We start from the raw sequence: 19,437 nt of genomic DNA, 5'->3' as shown, positions 1-19,437 counted from the left end.
AATCCGGAAACCTTTGGGCTTCCAATTCCAAAACCACTTCTTAGAGATCGACCCCAGTTCCCTGCTGAAAACCTTTCTGGCCAGAGCACACAACCCATTAGGTCCACTTTTGCCGGCTTGGCACTGGGCCGTAGAGAGACAGTTGCTACCTGAATAAGTGAACTACGGGATTCTGCCCAAAGCGATATTATCACCCAACAGGGCAACCTCCGGCGAGAATAGGAACACGCCGAGGACCGGAAACCGCGAGCAGAGGTCCAGGTTTGTCGCAAACTGTATGGAAAGGACCATCCACCAATGGCGGCTTCAGAACGGCCGCTCTAGTATCCGGGAGGACTGGGATCTCTGTGGTTGGACAAGACTGGTCACTCTCAGCCGTGGTTGACGCACTCTCAGAATTCCCAGGACAGAGAAAGTGGGAGACACGATCCTCCGGGGGATGACGATGGATCAAAAGAAGAGGGATTTCGGGAGCTGTTAGCCAAGATAACACTCCCGGTCAGCTCTGCCCTTCAGAAGTACAGGATAGTCCCGGAGCTCTCGGTGATTGGCCTGGGGAGGTGGAGCGGATTGACCGCAGCGCGTGCGCATACGTGCAGGGGTGCTGCTCTCCATTCACCGGGCTCCCCAAACTGCCGGCGCGCATGCGTCGGAGGACTGAGCCGGGAGAGAAGTACCTCAGGGAAGCTCTGAGCACCCTTTGGGCGTCTCCCACCGGCGAGCAGTACAGCGGCGGGCGCGCGCGGGTAGGTGGAGGCGTGGCTTTACTGACCCGTGGGCTTGGATTGGGCACAGCAAATCGAAGGGGTGGAACCTCCGCGGAGACCGGTCAGCGATTGGCCAGAGACTGGAGGGAGCGTGGTCTTCGGGGACCGGGTAGGACGGGGCGGGGGTGAGACAGACTCGGCAGTGCGCCACGCTGAGGTGGTGGCGCCGGTTCTTAAGCAAGTAGACGGCCGAGTCGTGAAAGCCCCCCACCCTCGGCCCAGGACAGGAGGCCGGCGAGCCCAGGGACCTCCAAAGCGCTGAGGAGGCGTGGGGGCGAGGCTCCATTCGGTGAGTGTAGTCCCAAGGAAGCCCCAGTGCCCCGCCCCTCCCTTCCTGGACGGCTCTGCGCAGCGCCCTCCCCCATCTCCGACCCCGGCTTGGGCTCAGGGCTCCGAATCCTGGAGTAGGATGTCTGCTGCGTGCCTGCCGGTGTCTTTCGCCCCCTTTGCGGCTTCTGTCGGTTTAGGGAATTTGGAGATTCTCTGGTTCCGCTCCCCAACCCACAGCAGGGAAACTGAGGCCCACTGGGGCGGGCCCCTCCTCACCAGCGTCTCCACACAGACACCATGGCGGAGCCCTTAAAGGACGAAGATGGCGAGGACGGCTCTGGGGAGCCCCCCGGGTCTGTGAAGGCAGAACCCACCCACACCACTGCCTCTGTCACTGCCAAGAACCTGGCCCTCCTCAAAGCCCGCTCCTTCGATGTGACCTTTGACGTGGGGGACGAGTACGAGATCATTGAGACCATAGGCAATGGGGCCTATGGGGTGGTGTCCTCTGCGCGCCGCCGCCTCACGGGTGAGCTTCTTGAGCCTCTCACAGATGTGGAAAGTGCTTCCCAGAGGGGGTGCGAAACCTGCCCGACTCAGCCAGTGGGGAAGCTAAGCTAGGCTGTGCGTTCTGATGCATTTCAGCTGATAGGCACCAGGTCACCAGTTCGTCGCCATCCTCAGGTTTGGCCATCTTATCACCCTACTTCCTCCTTAGAAAAATGATGGTCCTAGTTAGACCAGAACCAAGTGCTCACCTTGATGTGTTGTAGAGCCGGAGACTGGCACAAGGGTTTGGTGGTGGGATGGGTGAGATCTGAGATGGAGAGGGGGTATAGGGGAGGAGAACGAACACAAGCATTAGAGTCAGGGCCACCACTAAGCTCTGCAGCCTCCAACAAGTTACTGAGCCAGATTTATTCACCTATAATTGAGCTATTATTAGTACTTGCCTTGCTTGGCTTATGTGGTAGCTGCCATTATTTGCGTCCTAGAAGTGAGTGTTGAAAGGGCCCTGCAGTTATACCAAGGTACCCTCTGGTATCTGCCTTTTCCCTGTTCCCCAGGCCAGCAGGTGGCCATCAAGAAGATCCCAAATGCTTTTGATGTGGTGACTAATGCAAAACGGACTCTCAGGGAACTGAAGATCCTCAAACACTTCAAGCATGACAATATCATTGCCATCAAGGACATCCTGAGGCCTACTGTGCCCTATGGAGAGTTCAAATCTGTGTAAGGAGCAGGGTGGGAGAGGGAGGCATAGTTGGAATCGTTTTGGAAGGCCAGGGCCATATTTCTAAGTTCTGGAAGGGCAGCTATACCTAATGTGAGGTGGACTGGGAAAGTTACCACAATTCTAGTCTAGTTCTTTTTTAGGGAGATAACCAAATCAGCTATTATTTCTCAAGATGAGTACAGGTGTTGAAATTTTATAAAATCTGATTATGTACCCTGGCAGACATGGGATATTCATCCTACCACTGTACCATCCTATTGTCATAACATACATCATTCACTGATTATAGAATATTTAGAATAGAACATGGACTAGCCTTCACAATTTTCATCATAATCCCTTAAGCAGCCACTAGCAGTTCTCTCATTCTTTTCTTCCCCGAGATGCTGTACTCCAGCATCTGGTCTCCCAATCCCAGAGCGGCTGATTTACTGCTGATGCTCACCACTTGGCCATCTTCCCATAAGTCTCCTAAGCTTCCACTGTCAAACAATGGAGTTACCTCCAAAGCTATACCTGTTGACCAGTCCTGTTATAGTTGAGCCCTGTCTGTTAGGGAAATCAGATCTGGTGGAAAATAATCAACTTCATGGAAAGGATATAGAAAATCTAGAACTGGTGCTCTTACTCCATACCATGCCCTCAGCCCTTTGAGGTCCTAGGGTAATGCTACCTGTCAAGAGTCAGAAGTGCATGCTAAGAATGGGGCTTGGGTCTTTAATGTGGTTAGGTCAACACATGCCTCTCATTTTCAGCTATGTGGTCTTGGACCTGATGGAGAGCGACCTGCACCAGATAATCCACTCCTCACAGCCACTCACACTGGAGCATGTGCGTTACTTCTTGTATCAGCTGCTGCGGGGCCTCAAGTACATGCACTCAGCTCAGGTCATCCACCGTGACCTCAAGCCTTCCAACCTGTTAGTGAATGAGAACTGTGAGCTCAAGATTGGAGACTTTGGTATGGCCCGTGGCCTTTGTACCTCCCCCGCTGAGCACCAGTACTTCATGACTGAGTATGTGGCCACTCGCTGGTACCGTGCTCCAGAGCTTATGCTCTCCCTGCATGAGTACACACAGGCTATTGACCTCTGGTCTGTGGGTTGCATCTTTGGTGAAATGCTGGCCCGGCGCCAGCTCTTCCCAGGCAAAAACTATGTGCATCAGTTACAACTGATCATGATGGTGCTGGGTACCCCATCACCAGCTGTGATTCAGGCTGTAGGGGCCGAAAGAGTGCGGGCCTATATTCAGAGCCTCCCACCACGCCAGCCTGTTCCCTGGGAGACAGTCTACCCAGGTGCTGACCGCCAGGCCCTCTCACTACTGGGCCGCATGCTCCGTTTTGAACCCAGTGCCCGCATCTCAGCAGCTGCTGCCCTTCGTCACCCTTTCCTGGCCAAGTACCACGACCCTGACGATGAACCTGATTGTGCCCCACCCTTTGACTTTGCCTTTGACCGTGAAGCCCTTACCCGAGAGCGCATTAAGGAGGCCATCGTGGCTGAGATTGAGGACTTCCATGCACGACGGGAGGGCATCCGCCAACAGATCCGCTTCCAGCCTTCCCTGCAGCCTGTGGCTAGTGAGCCTAGCTGTCCAGATGTTGAGATGCCCAGTCCTTGGGCTCCCAGTGGGGACTGTGCCATGGAGTCACCCCCCCCAGCCCCCCCGCCTTGTGCAGGTCCTGCGCCTGATCCCATCGATCTGACTCTTCAGCCGCCGCCACCCACCAGTGAGCCTGCCCCACCAAAGAGAGAGGGTGCCATCTCAGACAACACCAAGGCAGCTCTCAAAGCTACTCTGCTCAAGTCCTTGCGGAGCCGCCTCAGAGGTACCTTGGTTCAGCAGCTGGCTGGGTACTGGGGCTTAGAGGGCCCTCTGGCTCATACAGGGCTGGAGGCTCTTACTGTTTTCCTCCTTCACTTTCTGCAGATGGCCCCAGTGTACCTCTGGAGGCTCCTGAGCCTCGGAAACCTGTGACAGCACAGGAGCGTCAACGAGAACGGGAGGAGAAGCGTCGGAGGCGACAAGAGAGAGCCAAGGAGCGAGAGAAGCGGCGACAAGAGCGGGAACGCAAGGAGCGGGGGGCTGGGACCTTGGGGGGCCCCTCCACTGATCCCCTGGCTGGACTGGTGCTTAGTGACAATGATCGAAGCCTTCTAGAGCGCTGGACTCGCATGGCCCAGCCCCCCGTCCCACCTCCAGCTACAGTACCAGCACCAGCACCAACACCATCCCCAGCTCAGCCCACCAGTCCTCCCCCTGGCCCTGTGGCCCAGCCCACTGGTCCCCCACCACAACTTGCAAACTCCACCCCTACTCCTGCACCCCAGCCTGCTTGTCCGCCCCCTGCTCCCCACCCTGCTGGCCCTCCTGGACCCATCTCTGTCCCTGCATCACTCCAAACTGCCTCCTCTACTAACCTTCTGGCTCCCCAGTCACTTGTGCCAGCCTCTGGGTTGCCTGGCCCCAGCACCGCAGTTCTGCCTTACTTCCCATCTGGTCCACCCCCTCCAGACCCTGGGGGCCCCCCTCAGCCTTCCACATCAGAGTCACCTGATGTCAACTTGGTGACCCAGCAGTTGTCTAAGTCACAGGTAAGAGGAGAGACCTAGACCATGGGAACACCTATACCTGGGCCCGTGGGTTTGGAAGTTGTCCTTGGTTTGTGAAAACTGAGCAGGAGATGGGTCTTTCTCTCTGAACTTGTCCCTTTGCTCATAGAAAGAGCACAAAACCAGTGAAGAGGTTGTCAGGGACAAACAGTATACTGCACGGGAAGTTCCTGGCTTAGGGGTGGCCCCTAGCCAGCACTCAGTGATCCGTGAGACTGGTGTTAGCCCTCAGGGATATCTAGGCAGAGTGGTCAGCAGCTTTAGGCGAGGAGTGTTGTACTCTTGCTGACAGTTGTATCGTAACTAACCTGCCATCATTCCCTACAGGTGGAAGACCCCCTGCCCCCTGTGTTCTCAGGCACACCAAAGGGCAGTGGGGCAGGCTATGGTGTTGGCTTTGACCTGGAGGAATTCTTAAACCAGTCTTTTGACATGGGTGTTGCTGATGGGCCACAGGATGGGTAAGATGCCTGGACTGAACTCTGGAATGGGATTGTGCGGAAGGGTTTCTGGTGCAGAAAAAGCTTGCTTGTGGGATGGCTGCCAAGCTGGCCTAGGCTAGCAGCACCCCTCCCTCTCCCATCCTTGACTCTCTTTTCCTGCAGCCAGGCAGACTCGGCCTCACTCTCAGCCTCCCTACTTGCTGACTGGCTTGAGGGCCATGGCATGAACCCTGCCGACATTGAGTCTCTGCAGCGTGAGATCCAGATGGATTCCCCGATGCTGCTGTCTGACCTGCCTGACCTCCAAGAGCCCTAAGACCCACAGCCAGTGCCTTGCTGCCAGGGCAGACCCAGCTCCAAGGTCCATGGGAGCATTCCTGGGGTCTTGCTCCTGGGCCACCAGGTGAGGCTCAGCTTGGATTATTCTGCAGGTTCATCTCAGACCCACCCTTCAGCCTTAAGCAGCCACCTGAGCCACTGCCGAGCCATGACAGGATTGGGAGACCCTGACTCCCTCTGAACAATCCTTTTCAGTATTGTATTTTTATTATTGTTGTAATATTATTATGCAGTCTTTTTGCCATCAAAAGAAGCCTGTGAAATACAAGGTTCCCTTTAATGCCTAAGTCCAGGTGTCATTTTTAGCCAGGTGGGGTGAGGGGTGGGGTAGGGACAGGACATATAAGTAGGGGTACAAGGAGGAGCCAGGTACCCACATTTGGGGGCCAAGCAAATACGTTGTGTGCACAAGGCCAGTTCATTCAGGTCCTGAAGATTTATTGAGACCTCCACTCCCCACCCACTCCCAGCCCACAGCTTATTCTCTACCCCTCATATGACCAAACCTCAATCCCTGGGGCAGGTGGGGGACCTCATTCCCATGCCTACCTTTCCTGTAGCTGTTTTGGGGTGTCTTGCAGTAGCTGTGGTGAATATTGTTTTGGCACTGAGCATTGGGGAGCTGGGCTATGCAGGTGGAGGATGTGGAGTATGGTGGTGAGATGGGGCAGAGGGTCCACAGTGTTCACCACAAGGAGTAGGTGAAAAGGAGGACAAGGATAGGAGGTGCTCTGAGAATGGACAGGGAGTGCTGGAGTGCAGTGGCTGCCCAAGAGGCCTGGAATACACTGTGGGTGCTGGTGAAACTGCATTGCTCAGTCTAGGGTGCCCCAGACAGAGGTCCACAGCAAGGAAGCTGGCTAAGGTGGGACACAAATACCCATGCCTAGAGGGTGGGTCCTGACTCTCAGCTATTGGGAGGGGGTGGAGGCTTAGAAATGGTCACCCTAGTGTGCGACAGGGATCAGCGAAGGCTGAGAGTTGCAAGACTGCTGAGAAGCTCGTGTGCGGGGAACAGCAGAAGCATCATGTTGGGCCTGGAGGGCAGAGGGACACTCATGGAGATGCAGAAAGCCAGGGAAGGGGTGGAGCGGGACAGGGCCAGCCCCTCAGGCCCGGCGGATTTTCATCTCGGTGCGCTTAAGGGAGTAGTAGAAGCCCTTCCACTGGGCCCAGTTGATGCCATTGGCATAGGAGAGATGGGAGCCACCCAGGTAGAAGCCATTTAGGTTGGCGAAGTGACAGCTGCGGAACCAGAAGGCTCCCGAGGAGAGGGCTGCACAGTTCTGCACGAAGAGGTCCTGGTCCCGGTCGAAGGTGGAGAACTTCTGACCGCTGTGGTAGGTCAAGGAATCACCTGGCAAAGGGAGAAGAGTGGGTCTGCTGAGACAGGGCGCTGATCCATGTGCTGGGAAGGAGAGGGTGGTGGCCGTGACAGTCAGTGTAAGGGAAATCAAGTGGCATTCTGGTGGGATGGGTTAGATGTGTTTTGGATATATAGGTCTCTGTAGTGAGGAGAAACAGCTGGTCCTTCACAGGGTTGCCTGGAGCAGGGCCAGGGCAGCTGCTCTCAGGGCTGAGGCAGGAGCTGGCTGGGGCTGGTTTGGATCCAGCTGTGGTTCTGCCTAGGCCAAGAGGGATGAAAGAGGGACCTCAGAGGGGTCACAGGCTCCCCCCATTTCCTTGCTGATGCTAGCGGGAGGGGATACCTGCCCCGCCGTCCTCAAAGCCTGCCACGTAGAGTGTGTAGCCATCCTCCTCGGCACTGATCGCATTGGGGGAGATGGAGAAGTCAACATACTTAGCATATGCTGTGTTGTTCTCAAAGTCCTCCAGGTCTACTCGAAGCTCGTACTTCTGCTTCAGCGTTAGGAGGTGCAGGTTCTGCAGCCCTGGGGATGCAGGGAGCTGGTCAGCAGAGACATGGCTGTGCGTGAAGCAGCCCCCAGCCCTTCTGGCCCCTGCCTTACCCAGCCAGTACTCCCCATCTGCACGGCCGAAGCCCAGCTTGTAGTCATTCCAGCCCCGGAAGAAACTAACTGAGCCATTGAATCTCTTCTGGAAGACCTGGAGCCAAGAGAACAGGGAACTAACTGTTCGGTCGAGGGTCCAGCCGGTACAGGCCCTACCCCACTTGACCCATATAAGCATGAACCTTTTGTTGCTAGGGCTGGCTTGTTAAAGAACACAGAGAGCTGGGGAGGTCGCTAAAAGAAGGTGCACCCTGCTGCCAGGCCCCTCATTGAGCAGCTACTGTGTGTAACCACTTGGACTCTTCACTAGCTTCCACTCAGAGGCCAGGAAAGGAAGGAAGAGAAAAGGAAGGAGGGCCTGGGATTTAGCCCAGTGGTTCCAATGCCTGCCTTGCAAGCGTAAGGTCCTGAGTTCAATCCCTGGTACCAAGAAAAAAAAAGGGGAAGGAGGTGAAGAGGGGATTGTTTGGGGCTGATGATGTAGTTCAGAGGTGGACTGCTTGCCTACTGTGCATGAGGCTTCTGGGTTCCTCATAAGCACAAAACAAAAACTCAAAAGGACTCTAGAGTTTACGTGGCTGGATATGAATCCCGGTACTGGCTGTGTGACCGCAGGCAAGTTACTTCAGGGTCACACATTAACCTAAAAGTACTTAGAATCACTAAGAAAATGCATTGGGTATAAGCATACCCATTTTAACTGAAAAACAGATTCACAGAAGTGAAGCTCAGGGTCACACAGCTAGGAGGAAACCAGATCTGGCCTCCCCTTCCACTCACCGTCCACTTGCCGCCCTCAGTGGTCATGTCGCAGAAGACGGGCACTGGCACACTGGGACCCGAGGGGTAGATGAGGTATACACCATCTGTCTGGTAGCCCTGGGCATAGATGTCATCGCAGTCCAGGGGCTGCTGAAGGCAAGACTTCTCTAGAGCTGCGGGTGGGAGTGTGGGGACAGTAAGGAGAGGGAGACAGACACCCCGCAGTTTCTCAGTCCCCAGGACGATGGAATGCTCATGAGAGAGTGTGAGGTTTCTTTGAGGGGAGTAGCTCAAAGATCATTTCATCGCCTGCCTCACTGTGGCCTGTACACCTTCTTTTTGCCCAATCTGTTGGCCAGGCCTGTCTGAACTTGGGGCTGCTTACCATCTCCTCGGATCCCGGTGGCTTGCGGGGTGCAGGGGGGTGTTGAAACAAGAAGTAGCAGCGGCAGGGCCAGGAGGGCCTGGTGACAGGAAACAGGTTCGGTGAAGCCCCCAGACCCAGGGATTCCTGTTCTTTCTTCATTCGCTCCATTGTGTATGCTGCCCTGGCCCGAAATCCTTTCATGTCCTTGGGCCTCTCTTTCCGCCCCCAGTAATCCTTCCTGGACAAAGCCTAACCCCTTGGAGCTTTAGTCTCAAGAGAATACCTATGCTTTCATAGTCCCCTTGTGGGCAAGTGGCTTCTCCACAAGTGGTCTTAACTTTCAAAGTCAGGAGCTCCCCACCACGGGCCCAATACCTTCATGCTGTTGGTTCGGCTCAGAGCGGCTGGTTGTCTGAGGCCCCAGACTGCAACCGCCCAGTTATGTGCTGGGCCCCTGGCCAGCCGCCTCAGCCCCGCCTGCTGCTGGAGCTGCAGAACCCCCCTTTCCACACACGACCAGCGTCAGCTTACACTATCAGGGGCCAGGGGACACCTGGGTCTCATTAGGCCTGTTGGCAAAGTGCTCCAGACCAGACGTTAACTCCCTGCTGGCTCTGATTGCTCCCTGGATCCCACTCTGCCATCAGCCCTGCTGGACTTGTGGGCCCCTGGCACCCCTAACTGGCCCCTACTTCCTGACAGCCTCTCTGCAGAGGTCTGTTTATTCTCCCTCCTGTCCTGGCCTGTGCTTCATCAGCCATTGGGGGGAGGCCTGCGAAGGCAGGGTTGGGTGTAGGTGTGCCTGGGTCCTAGTGCGGAGAGCACTGAGGGAATGGAAGGCAGGGGGCAGCTTCAGCGCTCCTGATGTGGGAGCCTGCCTGGGCTGGTGGTGGGGGACAGGGGCAGCAGGGGCCAGGCTGTCTCCTGGCAGGACTAGGACATTTCTTAGCCATGAGCACTAAGCTGCAGGCGGCCAACTGCTCTGTCTGTCCCAGCTCACGCCAGGGCCCCTCTCCAACCACCCCCCCCTTCCCTCAGGCCCACCTCCTTTTCTCTCCCACAGTTCCCTGCCCATCTGAGCCACTTTTGTTTCTCCTCACCCCACCCTCTTCCTTCTTCCAAGCCCCTTGCTTTGGCCCCTACCTCCTCAGACTATCTTAACAGGTTGCCATTCCCTCAGCCCTGAGGAACTACGTCTTCCTTTCTTGCCCCTCTTCAAGCCTGGGACTCTTTCAATCTGCCATCCCACCATTCTTGTCACCAACCTCCTCCCCTCACCAGAGTGACTTACTGCTCTAGCCCCTTCACCTGCTTCCTTGCTTTTGCCTTCTCCCCTCTTTCCGTCCTCCACACCAGAAGTGCCTCCTGGATCTTCATTGCTCTGATGATGTTCCCCTGCTTAAGCCTGCAGTGGTTCCTATTGCCTCTGAGCTGAGGTTAAAATTTGAACCTTGGACTCGAACTTTTAGTCTGACTCCAGCCTACCCTCAGGACCTTGCCACTTAATGCTTGAGACTCAGGATACAGTGTGGCCAGTCCAGACTTCTCACCATCAGTCCCTGTGTCTTTGCACTGTTTCCTCTGGTGGTCACCTGTCCATCTCTTCTTGGCCACAAATGAATGCCAACGGGCAGGGTCTGTGCTCATTTCTGCATGCCCAGCATTGTCGCACACAATGCAACACACACATTCACTCAGAACAAGTACTTTCCAAGCAACTACTATGTGCTGTGCTTAATGCTGGCTGCAGTTTCTGCCCCCACCTGGCGAACAGGCTTTGGACAGTGAATTACAAAGGCAGCTGGTGTTAGGAAAAGACATTAGTTGAATGGATGAACATGTGAAGTGTTCAGAGTGCAGCGATACAGCAGGGGACAGCTTTGTGGTCCTCTGTCTCAATTCCTGAGTTAGTAGGTAAGCCCTTTGGAGGAGCTCATTGGCTTCCTTGATTTGCTTCTGTGGTTACTGTAAGCGAGTGATACAGTACCTCTGTTCATTGTTGTGTCTTATCTTTGGGGTTCTAGCACCAGGTTGATTGTATTCAAATTCAGGTTTTGCCACCTGTTAGCTGGTGGTGTTGGACAAATTACCTAGGCCAGTGAGGGGGAACCTTTTAGAGCTTTCAGTGATCCAACCCATTGTGGCATGCTTGCCAAAGGTTTGCCACCACTGACCTAGTCTCTTTGTGCCTTGATTTCTTCCTCTATACAATAAGATAGTAATAATATCTACTTCACAAGATTATGGTAAGGATTAAATAATACACATCCAGTGTCAAAAACAATGCCCACAAGTATTTGTCAAAGGAGAAAAAAAATCGATGGGCATGGTAGCACATGCTTGTAATCCCAGCATTTGGGAGGCTGAGGCAGGAGGATTGCTACAAGTTCAAGGTCAGCCTGGGCTACATAGTGAGTTCGAGGCTAGTCTGAACTACATAATGAAATTCTGTCTCAAACAAAACAATAACAAAAAAAAGATTAATCTCAACAGAGTTTATTTGAGCAATTATAAACAAAACAGAACAAAGTACTACAACAATGATTTGTGAATTGGTCAGTCCCCAGAACCGAAGGAGATTCAGAGACTTGTCGCCAATAACATGGATCTGACAGCATTTATAGGAAACAGAAATGTGGTGTGGAGACAATTGGTTACAGCTTAATTGGTTACTTGGTTACAGAGCCTCTTGTAATTAAAGCTCAGATACTGTGGTTATAACCCATATTGGTTTGGTCTGTTAAGCTTAGTATAAAAGCTTAATCCAAATCAATGACTCACACATTTTATTTAACACACTATAGTAATTACTTAGTAAAGATTAATGAACACCATTGTCATCATAAACATGCCCGTTCTCATGTGAATGAGTTGTCTTAGGCAGCATAATTTTTATCCTTCTCTGTGGAAGAGATAGTTGGCTGCTCCTCAGTATTCATCCTTGGTCTTGAGTACTAAGATCCTGATTTTCATCTGGCTTATTGCCCAGCCTCCCTTGTGGCTATATGAGGTCATATGTTTCAATATTGGTCAGTAAGACGCAAACAAGCATTACAAAAGTAGCCCCTCTTTGTCTTTCCCTCTGTCCTACTGGATGTGATGGCTGGAGTTCCGGCTGCCATCTTGGACAGTGGAGATGAGGCCTCATGGGGGAGAATGGTCAGGGACGAGCTGGGTTCTTCTTGGTTTTGTACAGTGGATGCAAGGCCAGCCCTGGGCCCTTCTAGGCCTCTATGTAGAAGAGAAAGAAACTTCTACCTTAAGCCATTTTTTTCCCTGTAACAGAGCTGAATTTAGTCCTAATCTCTTCTTTCAGCAAGTGCCAGCTAATTTTAGCACAAAGCTACAAAAAAGGAAAATAATAAAAAAAATCAGTCATCAAAACAAAATAATGTGTGTGTTTTTTTTTGGTACCGGGGATTAAACTCGGGTCCTTGTGCTTGCAAGGCAGGCCACCAAACTGCTGAGCCAAATCCCCAGTCCTAAATAAAGTATTCAAAGTCAAGCATGACAGACTTTTGAAAAACATGATGAAAAATAAATACGAAAAACAAACAACCAAAAAAAAGGACTAAGCTATGAGGTATGTTTTGTCTATTAGTTTTGAACATTTTAAATGATTGTGTGTATGTTTGCATAGCAAAGCAGGCACTATGTATTGGCTGGAAGTGGTTTAACTATATGGGGAAGGAAATTTGGCAGTCAGTAATCCTTCTTTGAAGAGATTGTCTGAAATACTCAAGCATATTGAAAAGGTCACACACAGAGAGTAGACATTTTTTGCCTGTCCAGATGAAAACCTCTTCCCATCTTTGAGGGCTCATTTCCCCACGTGTCCTTACAGTTCTGTGGGAGGCACATGTTCTCTGTGTAGCCAAAGAAGTGCACTGCCCTGGACTTCATTTGGGGAGCTGATGATTTGAGGAGGAGGAGCCGTAAGAACCCATTCTTGGGGTGGTGGTGATCCTAGTAGTCTCTTGGTCCTAGGGTCTTTGACTGGTTTCTTTGGAAATGTGGTGCTAAGCAATTAGGTTTAGACTACAAAGCCCTAACCTCTGTAGGATCTTGCTGAATTGTCCAGGCCAGCCTCGAACTTGTGATTTGCCTGTCTCAGCCTCCTGAGTAAGCTGGGATGATAGGCATGTACCATTGGGCTCGGTAACCACTGTGCGTGGTGTGTGTGTGTGTGTGTGTGTGTGTGTGTGTGTGTGTGTGTGAAAGATCCTAACTCGCATGCAGTTTATTTTATTTTGGTGCTGGGGATTGAACCCAGAGCCTTGTGCATGCTAAGCATTCATTCCATCACTAAATTTATAACAATTTATTTCTAGTTTAGATCAAGATACTTTCATTGCCAGCAACAGACACTGAGTGACTTTGTTGCTTTCCTCGGAGTCTGGACTGGGGCTGGATGGGGCTTAGGCTGGTCTGTGGCTCTTGGAATCAGGCCCTCAGTGGTGGGACAGCCAGTTGGAGTGACATTTTCCCACAGATAGACCTGTGGCTTTGTCAGATTCCAGAAGGAAGAGCACCCATCCCCTTAGCCTTGTGTGGGCATTTTACCCACTCTCTTGACCAATGATGCAGTCCGACAGCTTTTGTTTGCCTCCTCACCTTTCATCATCCCAATCCATGCCCTGGGAAGCTGGCCTTACCTTCTGGTTTCTGATTGGGTCCAGTCAGAAAGGATTTGCTGCAGAATTTGGAGGGAGGGAGGAGAGTGAGGTTTGGATATTCCTTCCATTCCTTGTCAGGTCCCAGAAGCTGGCACATTCCTCTGCCAAGGGTCTCAGGTCCTGGTGCGTGGCCTCTTCACACAGCACCCAGACACATTGCAGGTCTGTGGGCTCGGTCTTATCTATTTCATTGTTCTGGCCACTTAGTAGAGGCTTGCGCTTCTTGGTTCACAGAAAAATTCTCAATTAGTTCTTCTTTGGCTATTTTTTTCCCTTTCATTTTTTCTCTTCTCTTTCTGATTTTATTTGTTGTTGGATTCCTGAATTACCCTTAATTTTTTTTCTGTGACATTTTCCATCACTTTGTTTTAATTCTTACTTCAGGAGCACATCCATAATGTCCAGTACTTCCACTGACTTAAAAAACTTAGACATCATATTGTTTTTGTTTTCCAATTGATCCTTTTTAAAAGGGTTTATTGGGTTATATTTTACACATAATAAAATTACCTGTTGTAAGTATAGAGTTCAACAATTACTCCTTAAAAAAAAAAAAAAAAGACTAACTTTAGGGCAGTTTTAGGCCTGCAGCAAAATTGAGCAGAAGTTACATATACCCTCTGCCCTGACACACGCAGTCTCCCCATCACGTTGGTACATTTGTTACAATAGATGAACCTACGTGGACTTATTGTCATCACCAAAAGTCCATAGTTTACATGATAGTTCACATTTAATGTTAAACATTCTACTGGTTTGGGCAAATGTCCAATGATATGTATCTGTCATCACAGTGATATAGGGACTAGAAACATAACTCCCAACCTGCTTGAAACACTGAGTTCGTATTTCCCTGCAGTCAAAGAATTCTAAGGAACAACAGAGGTTAAGAGTTGGAAAATTTATTGAGAGATAGCTCCTGAGAGACAGAAGGGGACCCAAAATTAAGTTGTCACAGAACTTATGTTTCTGAGTGTTTTATAGAGCCAAATCACTAGGTGGGTACATTGTGGGTCAAATCAAAAATATCTATCTTCTTTCTACCTCTTAGACTCTTTTTATGTTTGTCTTATATACAAGATGATTGAATTTTTTTTAGTTGTACTTAGCACAAGGAATAGGAAAAATACTCCTACTCCATCTTCCTGCAAGTGGATATCCCTTTAAAACATTACATTGAAGTGTAACTCATAGTACCATGGACCAGTCTTTCCATATGCGTGTAATCTGGGAACTACCTCCCAGCAGGCTCCCTTGTCTTGGGAGGGACACATTTTTATTTGCAGCTTTGAAAAACCTAGGGACTACCAGAAGGATTGATGAAAGGTGGGGGAGGGAACAGCAACCAGGGGTTCATCTTTCTCTGGAGTGAGGTGGCCTGGGTCCTGTGGATGACTTCCAGGTGTGTCCAGGCCTGTTGGCTGGCCATGTCCCTTCTCTTTGGCCTGGATCACTGGATAGGGCCAAGTAGGCCAGGGTTGTCTGATGCAGGTGGGGAAGCTCTACTATGTCTGCCATCAGGCTCACGGTCAGGAAGCAGAAACAAATTCCAGCCTTTGGATGCCCTCTTCCTGACCTCTGGGGTCAGCTGTTCATTTCCTGTTGCTCAACCTCACTCCACAGTGAGTCTACATTTTTATCCACAAATATGCTGTATTTTGGATCCTTAAGGGATCCAAAATGGCTGCTGCAGCTGCTTTACTCTGCTCAACCCTGGATTATAAAGTTGTAAAGGGGAGAGCAATTGGCTGGGGGTAAGAAAGACAGAACAGAGAAACACTTCGTGTAAGAAACAGACACTAGATGTTACATGGGCTTGGCTGTAAATCACTTAGGTAGTCTCAATTTTCTCATCTGTAAAATGGAGCCAGTTATTGCTAGCTTTGAAGGAATGAAGAAGAGGGTTGGGAATTCCATTGTATGAAAGACTCAGCGTATAGTAGGAGGAAAAAATACACAAGCATTATTATAAATGTGATAAAATAATGGAAAACTGCTTCTTTATCTACCTGGCACCTTTTCACAAGACTACTCCCTAAGCCCTGTTCCTGTAGGACTCTTTAGGCATTGACAGAGAAGAAAGGGTAAAGCTTTGGGAATGAGGTCTCAGAGCCAAAGAAGGACTGGCTGGTGCCTGGAAAAATCTGGACACAGTGAGGTGAGCGCCTCACAGTTACCTGCAAGGCTGATAACCAGCTAGCATTTATTAAGCACCAACTATACATTGTACTCTGTACAGTGCCCCTGTATGGTAATAATCATATCTTCAGTTTTACTGCAGAGGAAAATGGAGTTATATAGAACCAGTATTTGAACCAAGGCCTATTTGGTGTCAAAGCCTGGGTGCTGCGCAGTTAATCCTGCTAAACCTCACTCCATCTGATCCTGCTCGTACCCTCTTGAAGGAGGGTGCAGACCAGTTGGACAATAGAAGGCATGCACAGAGGCTTGGACTGTAGCTGCTCCCAAGCTTTATTCATTCTGGCCGTCTGCCCACCAAGCCAGCTGCACAGGGCCACTTCTCACTTCAGAAGAGTCTGAGTGCCTGGGTCCAGCTCACAGTCTGAAGGCTGGGGGCAGTTTGCACCATGGGGGGCCAGCAGGCCATATTTCTTAACTCCCTCTCTGACTGGCTGCTCCAGGCCCAGGGTGATGGTGAACCATGTTGGAGGTGGAATGGCGGTGGCACTGAGGAGGTGAGGAATCTGTAGCCAAGTCTCAGTTCTTGAGGGTGGCTGATGATGTTTGAGCGGAAACTGGCCGCCAGCTGTTAGGATCCCTGCTTAACCCCATTCTCTGCTGCCAGTCAGGGTGAGCATCCAAAAAACTACTTAAGGTGTCATCTAGCTTCAGCATTTTCACCTCCTTTCCCTGCTCTCCTCTTCAGTTTGTGCCTCGGCTCGTGGGTCCTGCTTTCCACACCTCTGCGTCCACCTCCACATTTACCATCCTCTATGTACCTAGCTTTGTACCTCTAAAGGAAAAGAGCCATATTTTACTTTTGTCATCTCTACTTTTTTTCAGTATAGGCCTATTTCAGCTGTCAACACTTCAGTGTAAGGAATTGCTGTTTCTGAGAAGTGATTTAATCTTTCCAAGACAAGATGAGGTTTTCTTGTCTGAAAAATGGTGGTGGGCTGGTGGTGCTGTGGGCTAACACCTCAGGAGCTGGTTAACAGGAGGCAACTCCAGTCTCCAAGTGCCTCCTGCCCCTTCTCCCACTCCTATACTGGTCTCCACTTTTTGATGTCTTGCCCATGCCAACTACTAGAACAGTGGTCCTTATATTCTTCTGAAAATTCTGCTTTTGTGGCTACCTTCTATTGTTTTTTTTTTTAATTAATTGAGTTTATTGGTACATTTTAGGGATACAGTAGTTACATTCATTGTTGGGATCTTGTACCTCTACATGACAGGTCTTGATTCTCATTTTTTCTCCTTGTCCCTGCCCTCCCTTCACCCACTCCTCCCCTCCCCATTTACAAACACTTTATTTCCATCTTTTCATTTTTTGCACGTTTTTCTTTTCCCTTATTACCTTTCCCCTACCCTTCCCACTTTCACTACAATTTTAGCCCTTTTCTTCCCATTTCACAATGTCAGTTATCTCATTAGGATCTTATGTACTATTACAGTTTATTCACACCAGAGAAACTATTCAGTATTTATACATGTGGGACTTATTTATTTCACTTAGGAGTATATCCTCAATATGTATCCATTTTCCTATGAATGAATCTAATTTCTCATTCTTCATGGCGGAGTAGTATTCCATTTTATAGAAAAACCACATTTTCTTTATACAGTTTCCAACGGATGGGCAAATGGGCTGTTTCCAAGTTTTAGCTATCACAAACTAACTGTACCACTATAAACATGGGTGCACATATATCACTGTGATATGATTCTTTTAATTCTTTTGGAAAGATACCCAGCAGAGGGATGGCTGGGTCAAATGGAATCTCTAGTCCCAGCTCTTTGAGGTATTTCCATATTGATTTCCATAGTGGTTGCACCAGTCTGCACTCCCACCAACAATGGAGAAGGGTTCCTTTCTCCCCACAACCCCACCAATATTTGTTGTGTGATTTCTTGATAGCAGCCATTCTTTGCTTTTAGAGCACAGAATCCAGTTTTCTCAGCCTGATGTCCATAGCCTTTCTGGCCCCTACCAGCTTTTTCATACTCCTTGCTTTACCATGTCTGCATTCACATACCAACTATCCACCTCAGGGCCTGTTATGGGCTGAATTATGCACCTCCCTCACATAATGCAGTCCTAACTTCTGCAATGGCAGAACCTGAAACTCCTTAAAACCCTAAAATTCCAGAACAAACTAGAAATACTAAATGAAATAGAATCATCCTTTATTTAATTAAATTATTTATTTTTGATACCGGGGATCGAACTTGGGACTTGCAAGGCAGGTGGTGGAACCACTGAGCTAAATCCCGGCCCATCCTTTAATGTTTATAACTGATATTGGTAAAGATGAATACATTTAGCTGGGCTTGGTGGGGGACACCTCTAATCCCAGCACCCTAGGAGGCTAAGGCAGTTCAAACCCAGGCTGGGCAACTTAGCCATTTATTGAGGCCCTGTATCAAAATTTTAGAACAATTAAAAAGGTATGGAGGGATTGAGGATGTAGCTCAATGAACGCCATTGACTTAATCGTCAGCATTGCCAAAAAAGCTCCCAAAACAAAATCCATGATGATTAATATGCTTGATTATGTTCTGTGTTGGTGAAGATATCCTAAATTATATTAATGCAAGCAGCAGATGGTGTAAGAACGGGAATATCTCTTACAGCACAGTTTGTTAGAGGAAAATGTTAGTAATGCTTTGGATATGTGTCACTAGAGGACTGGGACAATACCCTAAGGTGTCTATACCAAGTGGTTGTCCAAAACAGCAACTACCTCCAGTCTGTTGGCCGTGAGCACTTAGAGTCAGGGTTTAAGAACATGAATCCAGCCCTGTGCATCCCCGCTTAAAATTGTGTGTGATTCCTACTGTCATGCAAGTAGAATCTAAAATCCCCCACATGATCCTTGTGACCCGTCCTCTGTGGACTGTGACCACGTCCCATTGCCCTGCCTCTGCTCTTCTGTCTTCTTAGCCAGGCCCTGCACCAACACCCCCCACCCATGTGGAGCTTGTTCTGCAGACTCCCCCTTAGACCTTTGCCTGTGCTGCTCCTTGGGTGGGAAATTCCAGCCTCAGTGTCTTTCTCCCAGTTAACTCCTTGTCCTGCCAGGCTGAGCTTCAGTGAGTGCTGGCAAAGGGTTCCCACTGGGCTCCCACCATTCCCTGGCTTCTTCTGTACCAACATGGGCTGAGAGGCAGCTGCTGCTCCCTCATGTACTCTCTGGGGCCTGTCAAAAGATCCAATTACAGCAAATTAGTTTAAAGATCACATTGACTTTTATTTGCAATTCTAAAATCAGGCCATACCTCATTCTTATAGAATGAGTGTTTTTTGTTTTGGTACCTGGGATCAAACTCGGGTCCTTGCACTTGCAAGGCAGGTGTAAATCCCTGGCCCTAGAATGAGTGTTTTAATGAGCTGAATGAAGGAGGAAGACAGCTTTCTAGGCAGAAAAGGGATGAAGAAAGCAGAAAGTGAGAACAAAAGGTAGGTTGGTTTTTTTCAAAGTTAGTTTCTTTGTAAAGTTAAAGCAGAAGAGACATCCTTATCATGCTCGGTAAAACTGTCCCATTGGGGGATTGGCCTGTTAGCTCTCCTCCTGATGGCACAGAAGGTCAGATAAACCACTTGGTTTTGAGCTTCAGCCCGGGGGACCCCATTTTGTAGGGAATTAACCCCAACCAATGGCTTCCTCCAAATTTTACTTGGCAGATCACATCTTATTTGTTGTAGCTCCTTCATAATGATAGGGAAAACCTTAATAAGTGAAAATGTAGGAAATGTCACAATATAAGATAACTTCTGCCCCTCACCCTGCTTAGTTCAGAATT

The 19,437-nt window shown here is 49.9% G+C and overlaps 2 protein-coding genes across 4 annotated transcripts; one reads left to right on the top strand and one right to left on the bottom strand.

Moving 5' to 3' along the window:
- The first annotated feature begins 786 nt into the window (after positions 1-786).
- Mapk7 (mitogen-activated protein kinase 7) lies at positions 787-5,880 on the top strand. 2 transcript variants are annotated; one of them, XM_010618138.3, is made up of 7 exons: positions 787-1,056; positions 1,330-1,566; positions 2,105-2,270; positions 3,030-4,108; positions 4,210-4,874; positions 5,220-5,353; positions 5,498-5,880. In XM_010618138.3, the coding sequence occupies exons 2-7, from the start codon at positions 1,335-1,337 to the stop codon at positions 5,649-5,651; spliced, it is 2,430 nt and encodes an 809-aa protein (XP_010616440.1). In that variant the 5' UTR covers positions 787-1,056; positions 1,330-1,334; the 3' UTR covers positions 5,652-5,880. The 2 variants fall into 2 exon arrangements, with proteins under 2 accessions (XP_010616440.1, XP_010616441.1); XM_010618139.3 differs by lacking the exons at positions 1,330-1,566; positions 2,105-2,270 and having other exon boundaries at positions 792-1,056.
- Positions 5,881-5,992: 112 nt separating this feature from the next.
- Positions 5,993-9,455, bottom strand: Mfap4 (microfibril associated protein 4). 2 transcript variants are annotated; one of them, XM_010618141.3, is made up of 6 exons: positions 9,152-9,448; positions 8,795-8,873; positions 8,428-8,582; positions 7,645-7,741; positions 7,384-7,566; positions 5,993-7,031 (listed from the first exon to the last, which is right to left on the bottom strand). In XM_010618141.3, the coding sequence occupies exons 1-6, from the start codon at positions 9,155-9,157 to the stop codon at positions 6,784-6,786; spliced, it is 768 nt and encodes a 255-aa protein (XP_010616443.1). In that variant the 5' UTR covers positions 9,158-9,448; the 3' UTR covers positions 5,993-6,783. The 2 variants fall into 2 exon arrangements, with proteins under 2 accessions (XP_010616443.1, XP_033618643.1); XM_033762752.1 differs by having other exon boundaries at positions 7,384-7,741; positions 9,152-9,455.
- Positions 9,456-19,437: the final 9,982 nt, after the last annotated feature.

Source organism: Fukomys damarensis, unplaced genomic scaffold, assembly GCF_012274545.1.
Source record: "Fukomys damarensis isolate Sample0158 unplaced genomic scaffold, DMR_v1.0_HiC HiC_scaffold_13, whole genome shotgun sequence".
NCBI classification, from domain to species: domain Eukaryota; kingdom Metazoa; phylum Chordata; class Mammalia; order Rodentia; family Bathyergidae; genus Fukomys; species Fukomys damarensis.
This window is presented reverse-complemented; position numbering and strand designations above follow the sequence as displayed.

Bases quoted from the DNA above. Each gene is read 5' to 3' on its own strand.
- Mapk7 (XM_010618138.3), top strand. From the start codon at position 1,335: ATGGCGGAGCCCTTAAAGGACGAAGATGGCGAGGACGGCTCTGGGGAG. The intron at 2,271-3,029 runs GTAAGGAGCAGG...TCTCATTTTCAG, and splicing joins TATGGAGAGTTCAAATCTGT to CTATGTGGTCTTGGACCTGA. The intron at 5,354-5,497 runs GTAAGATGCCTG...CTTTTCCTGCAG, and splicing joins GCTGATGGGCCACAGGATGG to CCAGGCAGACTCGGCCTCAC.
- Mfap4 (XM_033762752.1), bottom strand. The intron at 8,583-8,794 runs GTAAGCAGCCCC...TCCCACCCGCAG, and splicing joins CACCGGGATCCGAGGAGATG to CTCTAGAGAAGTCTTGCCTT. The intron at 7,742-8,427 runs GTGAGTGGAAGG...TCTTGGCTCCAG, and splicing joins CTGAGGGCGGCAAGTGGACG to GTCTTCCAGAAGAGATTCAA.